Genomic DNA, 11,370 nt, shown 5'->3' on the forward strand with positions numbered 1-11,370 from the left:
AATTTTCTTTAATGAAAAGGGAGTTTCATAATTGATACAAAAAGGACATTAATTAAGAAAATTCTTAATGCAATTGAGGCGTTCTCCAATTGGACTCGGTCAATCTAAAAAATATAACTAGAGAAGCTGAGCAATAGCTAATAAGCAGTTGAGAAGCTTTAAAATAATTTAAGATTGTCTTAAGGGTATTTTTTTAATAATACAGTAATAATTTTTTTTATATATTTAATATTACTGAAATTTCAAAGTTTTACATTTTTACTTTTTAAATAAATTTGTTCACTTTGTACTATTAAATGTTGTTTTATTTTTTCTTATTAGATAAGATATTTATTAGAACTCCTTTAAGTAAACTATTAAATGAGAGATTTTATTATCTTTGGTAAAGTAATTTATAAGTTAATGGCCAAAGTCTCAATTTGTCTCTGAAAAATAGCTGCATAAGTCAACTTAGTCTTTTTAATATTTTCCACCCGAAGCTTTTAAGGACTTAAGGTAGAGTATATTATGGTCACATAACACAGCACGTCAATAAAAAATTCACTAATTTAATTCATATTAATATTTTCTAAGAATTAAATTACAACATTTACTATTTTAAAAATTAATTTAAATATTAACCAAATGTATAATGCTTTCTGACTTGCGGTCATCCTTGTGAGAGGGAAATGACAAGCAAACTTTTTTAAGCACATGAACTGTAGCAGTAAATATTTCATCAAACCCATATTTTGCAATTTGCACATGGAAGAATATCTTCGACATAATTATTAAAAAATTTCTGTAGTTTTTATTTTTTTTATTTATCATCATTTTAACTCTTAAAGTTTTAATGTTTGTCATCCACTATTCCGTATTCACACATCAAAGTAGAAGTATGTACAAATAATAAGATAATACTAAAATAAGATAATACTGAAATAATGGATACGGAATAATAGATGATGACAGACATTAAAACTTTAAGAGTTAAAATAATGATAAATAGAAAAATAAAAACTACAGAAATTCTTTAATAATTATAAATTATAAAATATGGATTTGGTGAAATATTTACTTAATCTTAGTTTCTTTTTAAATTTATAGTAAATTTACTTTCAACTTTAGAATTTTTTTAAAAATCTATTGTCACTTATAGAATTGATTTTAAAATTATGTTTAATTTTGAGAATAGAACAAATTAAAATACTAAAAATAAGATACAAAAAATATATTAATTGAGACATAAAAATTAGTATTTTTTTATTTAATAATAAATTAAATATAAAAAATAAATTATAAAAATTTAATTTATTCTTTTTTTCATATAAAAGTTTAAAAAAATATATAATGATAAAGCATGTAATTTATAAAAAAGATATAGGAATAATAAAAAAATTAAAAAATAAATTATATTCTTTACTAATATCTTGGTGTCTATTCTATCAAAAATAATATAAAATATATTAATTTAATATCTCAAGATATAATTTTTATTTTTATATCTTATTTTTAAATATAATTTTGTATCTTTGTATTTCTGTTTTAGTATTCTGTGTTTGTAAATAAATACAATGCATTAATAATTTAATAAGGTTTAACTAACTTATATTTTAAAAATATATGAAAATTTACAAATTTAAAAAGTTTCTATTAAAAATATAAAAAGTAAAATTTTTAATATATTTATTTTGTATTTATTAAAAAAATTAAAAAAATATTAATAATAATTTTATTAGGTGTCCTAAGCATATATATGTTAGTTTTTTGGTGACTTAAGCATATATATGTTAGTTAAATCCAATTCAATATTATCCAAGCCGTTTGTAAATAGACCATTGTTAGTAACTTCTCCTGCCAATTAGGTATCACTATGCTTTTTCCCCACATAATTATAAATATACAGAATATAATTTTAATAATTATTATAAAATTGGAAATTAGAAATAATAACCTAAAAGGAAAGGCACAATAGCACGGGGGGCATAATGGGCACGACAATGGTGACACTCTCCCACTCGGTGCTGCCGAGAGAGAGAGAAGAAGATTCAACGAAGGATTGAAGGGTGTGTTTGATCTTTCTTTGTCGTTATAGTAGACGTCGCATTCAAGAGCCTCTCTTACCGTTCCTTACTTACATTACATGTCTTCTACTCACACACCCATTTCCCTTCCTTCTTCCCTTCTCTTCTTCACTCTCGTTCCCAATGTAACCTTCACTTCCTCACCCATCACACTCACATTTTGTTCTCTTCTACTCTTCTCCTCAAACCGCCACTAAAAACACAACAAAACGGTACCCGCACTTCACTAATGGCTCTCGATTCGTCAACCGCGGTAAACGCTCCTTCATTTCCTCTGTCGTTTATGTCTCTAATTTCAACCTGCATTTTGAGTTCACCAGCTAAACGACACGTCGTTTGAACTAAATCGGAGCCTCAACCTCAACTTGTTTCCGTTTCTACTACTTTCTAAGAGCAAGTTGAGTTGAGTTGAGTTGCGTGGCGGTACTTTCCAGCTTTAATTCGAAAACGAAAGCTGGAGAAGTCTCTGCACGCACGCGCGTGCGTTTTGTGTGTGTGAAAGTGAACTGAAAACGACGCGATTTGATGTTGTAGGTTATTATGTTAATTGATTTTCGCCATTTTTTGTAAAATTCGAGTACATTAAGTTGGATTTGCTGAATGTCTTACTTTGACTGAACGGATCGCGTACTCAAGGTTAAATTGATGAGTCACATTGTTCAATTGCATTCCTAACCGACATTGCTTTTTTGGTTTTTTTTTTTTTTTTTTTTTTTTTTTTTTTTTTATGGTTGAATTTTGTTTTGCAGAAAGAGCATCAAATTCGAGAAGGGAATGTGAATGGGAATGTACCTGTGGGTTGTTCTTGTTTGAAGTTACTCAAAGCAGGTGTTGATGACCTTAATCGTCAGCTTCCTCTGGGTAATTTACTCTACTAGATTCATAATATAACTTTACAATGGTGCTCGATTCTTTTTTATTATTATTATTCTTTTTTTTTCTAAATTTATTTCAGAGGTTCCGCCGATTCGGGTTGAAGAGACTTCACATGCAGCCAGATTGCACGGTTCACATGTTGGTTCTTCTGTTTAGCGTGATTTAAATGTTCCTTTTTTTTCCTTCTAATTTAATTTTTAGTTCACGTAGTGAACTTTATGTGACTGAACAGTTATTACTTATTCGTTGGTAAGCATGAAATTGGCGGAAAAAAAAATACTGAATGTTAGGCTTTATATAAAGGCATGCCAGTGAGTAGAAAGTAGAAACAAAACCAAACTGTTACATTTTGGCATTTCATTATTGATGGTTCATGGGTTTGTGATGATTCACTATGTTAGAGTATTAGAACAGTAAGATTGAAAACAGAGCAACAAAGGTTACAAAATATATGCAGTGATGCTTCACTTTTTCTTTTTTTGGGTTACTGTTATCTTCCTTGATCCAAGTAGTGGATAGGGACAGCACAATGGCATCATTTGATCATTTGATCCATGAAGCCGATTCCACCTAGTAGGACAAGGATTTGTTGTATTGCTGTTACCTTGGTGTTTAAACATAAAATGAACTTAGCTTTTGGGTTTCTGTTTGACTTTGGTTTAATTTTAGTCACCTTATTACTTTGAACCATATATATATTTCAAATGGTTTCATGAAGCTTAAGACACACCAAAGCTGCACTTTTTTCTTTTTTCTTTTTTTTAATTAAAACTGGTAAAATACAAGGACCAAAAGGGAAAGGGGAAAGGAACTGGTATAAATCGAATGAGTTTCCAATGTGTTGCATGTTTTTCTTATTTGAAGTGCTTCATCAATTTTATGTTATTAATGATGGATATGACTCAATGTTCTGAAAAGTGAAGTCCTTGTATAAATACAGGGTCAAGATGTTTACAGCATTTCAATGTTGCATGAGGAAGGTGAAACTGCAAATTATGCTTCGCCGCTAGCTTTCTTAAGCATCCTACAGGTTCCTGATCAAGCTAAAAGCTCGGCTTGTTTAGATGTTGACCTAAATTGCCAAGACTGCTTTGATTTTCAAATGAAAGGCGATGAGTATTCTGAGTGCGTAATTGATATACCTAGTGTGAATGGAAACTCAGTTTCACCCGAATCCCATGAAGAGGGTGTTGAAACTTTTAAAACCGGGAACTCCCCAACTGTAAGTCAATTCTCATAAACTTATGTTCTTGATTGATGTTCTCTAAAATATAAATGAATAGATGGGTTCAATTAATTCCAGATATATTTGAGCAGTGATCATTCTTTTTGTCATTCATTTCTGTTTATTATTATTTTGAATCTCTTGGTATATATATACCAAGGACACAAATTCTATGAGTATCAGGACTGATATTTCACGACATTGCAGAGTGTACTGTGGAGAGAATCAAGTTTGAAATCAGGTGGAAAGCAACTGCAAAGTCTGATGAGCTTCAATTCAAGAGGTATGTTTGACATTCTTGGTCACCATGATATTTTAATTCAGATAAGATGATAGTTTTTCTTTACTGGAGATGATTATGTAGTTCGCACACAATAAGTAAGCAGACGGTTGGAATAGTTAGATCTGAAAAGAAATATTGTCCAAGTGATACAAATCAGTGGCATGATAACAAAAATGTGTGCTAGAAGCAGCAAGATAAATAGATGTATCCTCTCACATCTCAAAGAACAGATGCCCTCTTTACTATTGAAACATGTTCTTTTGTGATTGGATCTGGATGTCACTGACATGTGCTATAGAGTATTGATTAACCATATAGTTAACTTTTGCAAGGTGGTAAATATGGATAGGTTGGTATTGCCCCATTGCATTTGCATTTAATCAAACATATTAAAGACTCTGGTAATAACATTTGGTTGATCTGAACTTGAAGATAAGGATAAGTTACTTATAATCCTTTTGCATTTCCTGATTAATCACATGGAGAAGCCTTCATAGTTCGGTAAAGCGTAGTTTCCATGTTTTTATCCTAATCCTTTTTGTGATGTTTAAGCTACCAAGTGTGTTTATGTGCTTATGTTCTCCAACATCAACTAGATTGGTGATTTCTATACATTTTTAACTTTTATATCTCTAATTAACAGATAAACCAGTCAGTGAGAAGTTACATGATTTACCAAGTAACAGATGGAGAAGATATAAGCGTGCAGCTTCGTTTGATTCCAGAAAAGTTGCTCTTCTGTTTTCAATATTGTAAGTTCTAACAGATTAGACAATGAAAGAATAAGTTATCTACTTGCCCTGTAAATTTATATCTTCCATAGTATTTGATTGATGGATATTATTGAGTATATACCAATGTGATTATTTGACATGCTCAAATAAAAATTGCCGTAAAATAATAAAATAGACGTATCAGTTGATATAACTTCATCTATTATTATCTGAATTTTTTTTTTTCCATTTCCTGGTAAAACGTTTCTTTTTTTTTTCCCCCATAGTTGTAACAAAATATTTTAAAGCTATACATGTAGCACTCTGTTGTGAATTTATGAAAATAAATGTTGATGTTTCCAGGAGGCTGATAAGAATGAAAACAAAACACCCACCACTGAAAGAACATTAATTAGCATTATTTTAGTACGGTGTACAGTTGGCTTGTGTTTGATACAGCAGTACAATGTGTCGGGACTTGGTCCGATTGAGCTGAAACGGACATTTAATGCAAATTGTTATCTATTCTATATGAACATTAACCATAATGATCAATATCCTGCAGGTCAAGCTTTGGAACATTGATTTTGATATATCTGACGTTGAGGGTTAGGCAAAAGGCTGAAGGCTTTCTTAGTTGATGCTCTGATATTCGGTGCCTTTAAGTGCGTGTAAACTTCCATGGCTGTTTAATATGAACTTTGAATTGTAATAGGGGTGCTTATGATACTCAAGTTATATTGAAAATGTTGCTCGGGATAAGATTTGATGATTGAGGTCTACGTTTTCCTAAAACCCCAGTTTTAATTGAATCATCCGCCAAATCATAAAACTATAGTTGCCTGAAAGGGAATAGATTCTCAACTTTTGTTTTTTCTCAATTGTTAAATCTTGTATGACTGAATGGTGAGAAATTATATTTTACAGGATCAATTGAGAAAAAAAAATTGAGAAAATTTATTTTTCCATGGATCAAGTTTTCCGCAAAGATGGGCATGAAAATCTCAATATACAAGAGTAAAATAATAGTTGTGAACATTTTACTTATCTTTTATGCTCGATTACGTTAGTATGATATGCATCTATAGATCTCATACGATTATGTTCAAATATTAATTGTTTAGGGGTCTAAACTTCAGAAAAAATCGGAAATTCATCAAAATTAACAGGTCCTTATTTTATTATAGGGGAAAATGCATACTTACGTCCAAAAGTTTAATCAATGTGCATTGTACATTGTATCCTTTTGATTTGGAACACATGCATTCTAACCCCTTAAATTTTGTGCACTACATCCAAATTGTCAAATCTTCATTTTGCAACCACTTCTCCAATAGTTTGTCATTGGGGGTGTGCACTTCATAAACACAAGGGGTTTGATGCATTGTTTCTAAAATTTTGAGGATAAAATGCACATTGACTGAACATCAAGAATAAAAGTGCATTTTACCCTCATATATAAACTAGCATTGGTGGAACATATAACGTTCCTCTATTTAAGCATGTAACCATTTTCTAGAAATTCTAACCAAACCTTCAGTTTGAAGCTTTCTCTTCACGCATAAGCCGTCAGAGGTAACGGTGCTTCCTTCATGTCTACCACTAACAAAATTTCTATACTAGTACTTTATTACCTGTGCTCTTACATCTACGGTCTAACTGTATAATAATAAATAAAATCAAATAAATAACTACCAGATTTGTGTATATTGCGATTTGCCCCCTCACCAATATAATCATGCACGTTTAACATTTCCACCAGCACAAGCATACAAACCAATAATTGTGCCAAGTTAATAGATTTATATTAGCACCTTCGTTAACAGAGTTTCTTTAGCACGCACAACCTCCTCCTTGTTGATCTGACTGCGATGAATTCACAGTAGGTTTCAAATTTACGTCAACCATGTCTTCTTGTTTTGTAGAAGACATACTATCCATCCCCGGCAATGCTGCAGCAATCTTTCGAAACAAAGGCTGAAAGTTTGGGATTCAGACAACATACATGAATTGATAATAATAATAATAATAATAACTCAAAGGAATGAACATGTAAAAAGGAAATAACATAGTTGAACTCGACTGAAATCTCTAGACTGGCCTATTCTACGTAAAAAATAGTAGTGGAAACATGCCATCTTTCTTCCAGATTGATATGGTAAAGATCATAGACATTATAATCAGAAGTATGTTGCTCATATTTTTCTTTTATAAAAAAAAATGAGGGTTACAGGGAGCATTCGTTGATTTTTACCTTGATATTGAAGCCTGCTTTAGCACTGGTTTCTATAAACATGATTCCACTCTCACGAGACTTGGCGTCTCCTTCCTCTATAGAAACTTGTCTGTTCAAGTATAAAAAAAATGACACTATAAATTGAAACAGAAATTTGTTGATTTGCAAAAATAGCACTGTTTGGCCTCCTCTTCCACCACCACCAACAATATAATCTAACCTATTACCAATAACTTTTTGTAACATAATTACCCAGTTACCCAAGTAAATTAGGTAATAAATGAAAACTTAAATCACATCATAGAATGCAAAGACAACATGTGAATTATCAATATTTTTATGGAACAATAGTCATTGCAACATAGTATATTAGTATTGACCAAATTTAGAATCTCACTGCTAACCTTTTATCAACAAGATCAGTTTTGTTTCCAACCAAGACAATAATAACATCACTGCCTCGTTCTTGACGTACCTCCTCAACCCACTTGTTAGTGTTCAGAAATGATTGCCGGTCTGCATCAGAACAACTTGCTAAGGAATTTAATATTTATAATTTAATTTGAATCTTGATAGATTGTTTATACACGTCAGATCCACATGCAAACTTAACAGAGAAAGAGAAAACAAAAGACACACAGAAAGCTGATGTTTCCATACCACATGCTTTTTGTAAAATAAGAACAGAACAGTTAGTTAAAAACCAGGCTTAAGAATGTATTCATTTGCTATAATATCTTTTCTTCAAAATTCAAATACATAAATAACAAGAAGAAATTATGTCATAATAAAATATGTATGATCCATAAAGGACCTCGTTAATTAGACTTGATCCTAGTACCAAAGAGGAAAAGAAAAAAAACCATTACTCACTGGCTACATCATATACAATAACTGCAACAGAAGAATCTCTTATGTAGCTTGGAATTAGACTTCTAAATCTTTCTTGCCCTGCAGTATCCCTGTGAAGTTAAAATGCACTACACTGAGAGACATGCAAAGAATAGGTAAAATGGAAAAAACAAAAATGGACGATCTTGTCTAACAAGTTTAAGAGGAACATAGCCTACCAAAGCTGTAAACGAACCGTTCGATCTTCAAGGTACATTGTTTTCGACAAGAAGTCAATGCCAATAGTAGCCTGAAAATCAGATGATCAAGAAAGTTGTCAAGAGCCTAGTAGGTAGTAGCAGGACAAGGGAAATGAAAGTGTTGAAATGAAAATAGCATGAAAGGGAAGACAAAATTCTATCTCAGATAACTAATATAAACAAGAAGCATCACAAAATATAGTACACATAGAAACAACCCCTGTAAATCTATTTTCAAGCGAAATAATAACAATTCAAACATTTTTACAAGTACATACAGTCTCTTTTGCAGTTCTACTCTACTTCAGCACTTGTCTAACTCAAACTTCAATACGTGCATTGCTAATGCAATATCAATCTGTAAGCAACTGGTCTAACTCCCGGCTAAAATCAATCTTCGATTATATCAAAACGATATCAAACAACAATGTGTTTTGCTCCTGGTGAGGGCGAGGGGGAAGAGCCAGGGAAAAGTACAAGTTACAATTGCAGAATATCCATAATTCCTAGTTGTTTAAATTGGATGATACATAATTAGAATTTCTTGATTTGAGAACTGAGCAAGCCAGCAAAGCACATCTTAAGGCTGGGGAAATTTTTTTCTGGATTTTGCAGTTCAGGATTTTATTTTTCCAGTGCTTTTGACCAATTCTCATAAGAGAAACTGAGAAGTTGAAGAAACTTTAATTATTAGATAAAAGGAACTAAGGGGATGTTATTGAATGCACCCTGAGTTCTCTACTACTTTGTTGTCAATTTGACATAACAAGAACTTGCATTCACCCACTCACGACATATGCATCCTATCCAAATGTTTCATTGCTCTATTATTCTTATCAAACAGAATATTCAAAGTACTAACATGGTTCTAAAGGGAGAAAAGAAAGTTAACTAAGAGTATTGCACTGTTCTCAGCGGATAATACGTGTTCAAGATATACGAGTATTACACTGAATTTTTATTAGGATGTACCACAAGTTTGCAGGAACAGTCAAGATATACGAGTAACTAATGCCTAACTGCTTTACCGTATTATTTGGAGTTCTATATTTGTTTATTGATATTTAAAGTTTAAGATTTCATGTCTGAGGTTCAAGTAACTTGTTTATATTTTAGGCAGGGAATCATGTATGATGCATACAACATAATTATGTTTCTTGTTTTGGATGTACTTCTTAACCTGTACTAATTCACAACTCTTAAACTGAACAAAATAATTCTTAATACGATTCAAGATATCACAGTTAATCACGTGAGATAAACAGGTCTTAAAAATCATAGCAAAAGTCATTCTGATACTTATTTTCCAATTAAATACAGTATTAAGTGATCAATGAATAGCATGAACTTATTCTGATCTTAATTCTTAACTCCTAACAGAGCATACACAGAAATGGCTAATTTTTGAAAACGGAAACACTATTCTAATTCAGGTTGATCCGCACAAAACTACGCAAAGAAGAAGAGATCAACGGGAAATGCAAAATCAAAACCAAAACCAAAACCATTCACGTTTGATAAACCGATCAAATTGAATTGAGAACCGATCAACGAAAACCATTGAAGAATGATCAAACAAAACCAAAACCTGAAAAGATCGAGAATATGGTGAAGGACCTGATAGGTAGTGTCGAATTTGTCATACATGAAACGTGTGATGATACTGGTTTTTCCAACCGATTGATCGCCTAAGAAAACGAGCTTATACTTGGCGAGAGGTGACACCGTCGCCATTTTTTTCTTTTTGAATTATCGATTTGGAAATGTATCGTTTACGCGAATGCGAGTAACGGAGAGTGAGATTAGGTTTCAGATCTGGATCTGAACCTCTCTCAGAGAGAGAGAGAGAGAGAGAGAGAAGAAAGGGACAGAAAATTGTTGACGACGACCGGAGGGTCGCAATTCAAAGTTTGATGGCTTTATATATGGCTGTGGAGAGCGCCAACCACGACGAAGAGGACCGTGTCACCGCCATTTTCTTTTTATTATTTTAATTAAGAATAATAATACACATTAAATTTTTTTTTAACTAAGTCCAACAAAAATATCTAACATAATAAAAATTAATTATGTGTAGTGTTATTTTAAATTTTATTTTTTAATTTAATTAAATTTTATTCATAACAAAATTTAAATGTGTAGTATTATTCTTTAATTATTTTATTTTGACAAATTTTGCCCCTTCCTTCTTACATTTGGGCACTTATAAGTTATATCCCTTCCCTTAATTGAAGCAACCAAAATGGAAGCAAAAAAGCAGGGCAGTCTAACTCCATTGCTAAGTTACTAGAAATATTCAGTTCGTGTCTTTCTATTTGTTATTTTGGCTAAATACAAAGTTATTACGATAAATATTAATAATCTTTAACTAATAAAAAATATTAGAAAAATCTTCAATAATTTTAAGTATATAATTGATATTTAATAATAATTTTTGTATAAAGGAATGATAAATATTATGAGAAAAATAAAGTGGCAAATAAACAATGTATAAAGTAAAATAATACGAGTCATCGTGATAATTCTTTTAAATGAAGTTAATAAAATAAAGAATTTAATTTTATATTGATAATACAAAAAAAATTATACATGTATTTAATTATGCCTCGACATATATAACTATACAAGGTTGGAAGTGTAAACCCCGTAAAATTAGCGAATAATTAGTCAATAAATTGGATTTTAATTAGGAAAATTAAAAATGCAAAACTAATATCAAAATAGGTATAGAGCTCTTTAAAACGAGAATTTTGATACCAATTTCGAGAAATTTGGCCCAAAATTAGATCGGATGAGTCAAACACTACTAGAAAACTAGTTATTACAGACGGATATTTCCGACGGATTTTATCCCACGAAAATACAAACGAAATTTCAGAGAGA

The 11,370-nt window shown here is 31.2% G+C and overlaps 2 protein-coding genes across 2 annotated transcripts; one reads left to right on the forward strand and one right to left on the reverse strand.

The window, feature by feature from the left end:
• Nucleotides 1-1,960: 1,960 nt before the first annotated feature.
• Nucleotides 1,961-5,955, forward strand: LOC107622518 (adenine deaminase). Its single transcript, XM_016324448.3, has 7 exons — nucleotides 1,961-2,316; nucleotides 2,813-2,924; nucleotides 3,019-3,077; nucleotides 3,880-4,161; nucleotides 4,372-4,447; nucleotides 5,091-5,199; nucleotides 5,726-5,955. Exons 1-7 carry the CDS (start codon nucleotides 2,293-2,295, stop codon nucleotides 5,799-5,801), a joined length of 738 nt encoding a protein of 245 aa, XP_016179934.1. The 5' UTR covers nucleotides 1,961-2,292; the 3' UTR covers nucleotides 5,802-5,955.
• Nucleotides 5,956-6,312: 357 nt separating this feature from the next.
• On the reverse strand, nucleotides 6,313-10,451 carry LOC107622520 (ras-related protein RABH1e). The gene is made up of 6 exons (XM_016324451.3): nucleotides 10,105-10,451; nucleotides 8,467-8,537; nucleotides 8,270-8,358; nucleotides 7,801-7,912; nucleotides 7,415-7,505; nucleotides 6,313-7,137 (listed from the first exon to the last, which is right to left on the reverse strand). The coding sequence occupies exons 1-6, from the start codon at nucleotides 10,219-10,221 to the stop codon at nucleotides 6,994-6,996; spliced, it is 624 nt and encodes a 207-aa protein (XP_016179937.1). The 5' UTR covers nucleotides 10,222-10,451; the 3' UTR covers nucleotides 6,313-6,993.
• Between the last annotated feature and the right edge of the window lie 919 nt (nucleotides 10,452-11,370).

This window comes from Arachis ipaensis, chromosome B10 (assembly GCF_059453495.1).
Source record: "Arachis ipaensis isolate K30076 ecotype BB chromosome B10, ASM5945349v1, whole genome shotgun sequence".
Taxonomy (NCBI): domain Eukaryota; kingdom Viridiplantae; phylum Streptophyta; class Magnoliopsida; order Fabales; family Fabaceae; genus Arachis; species Arachis ipaensis.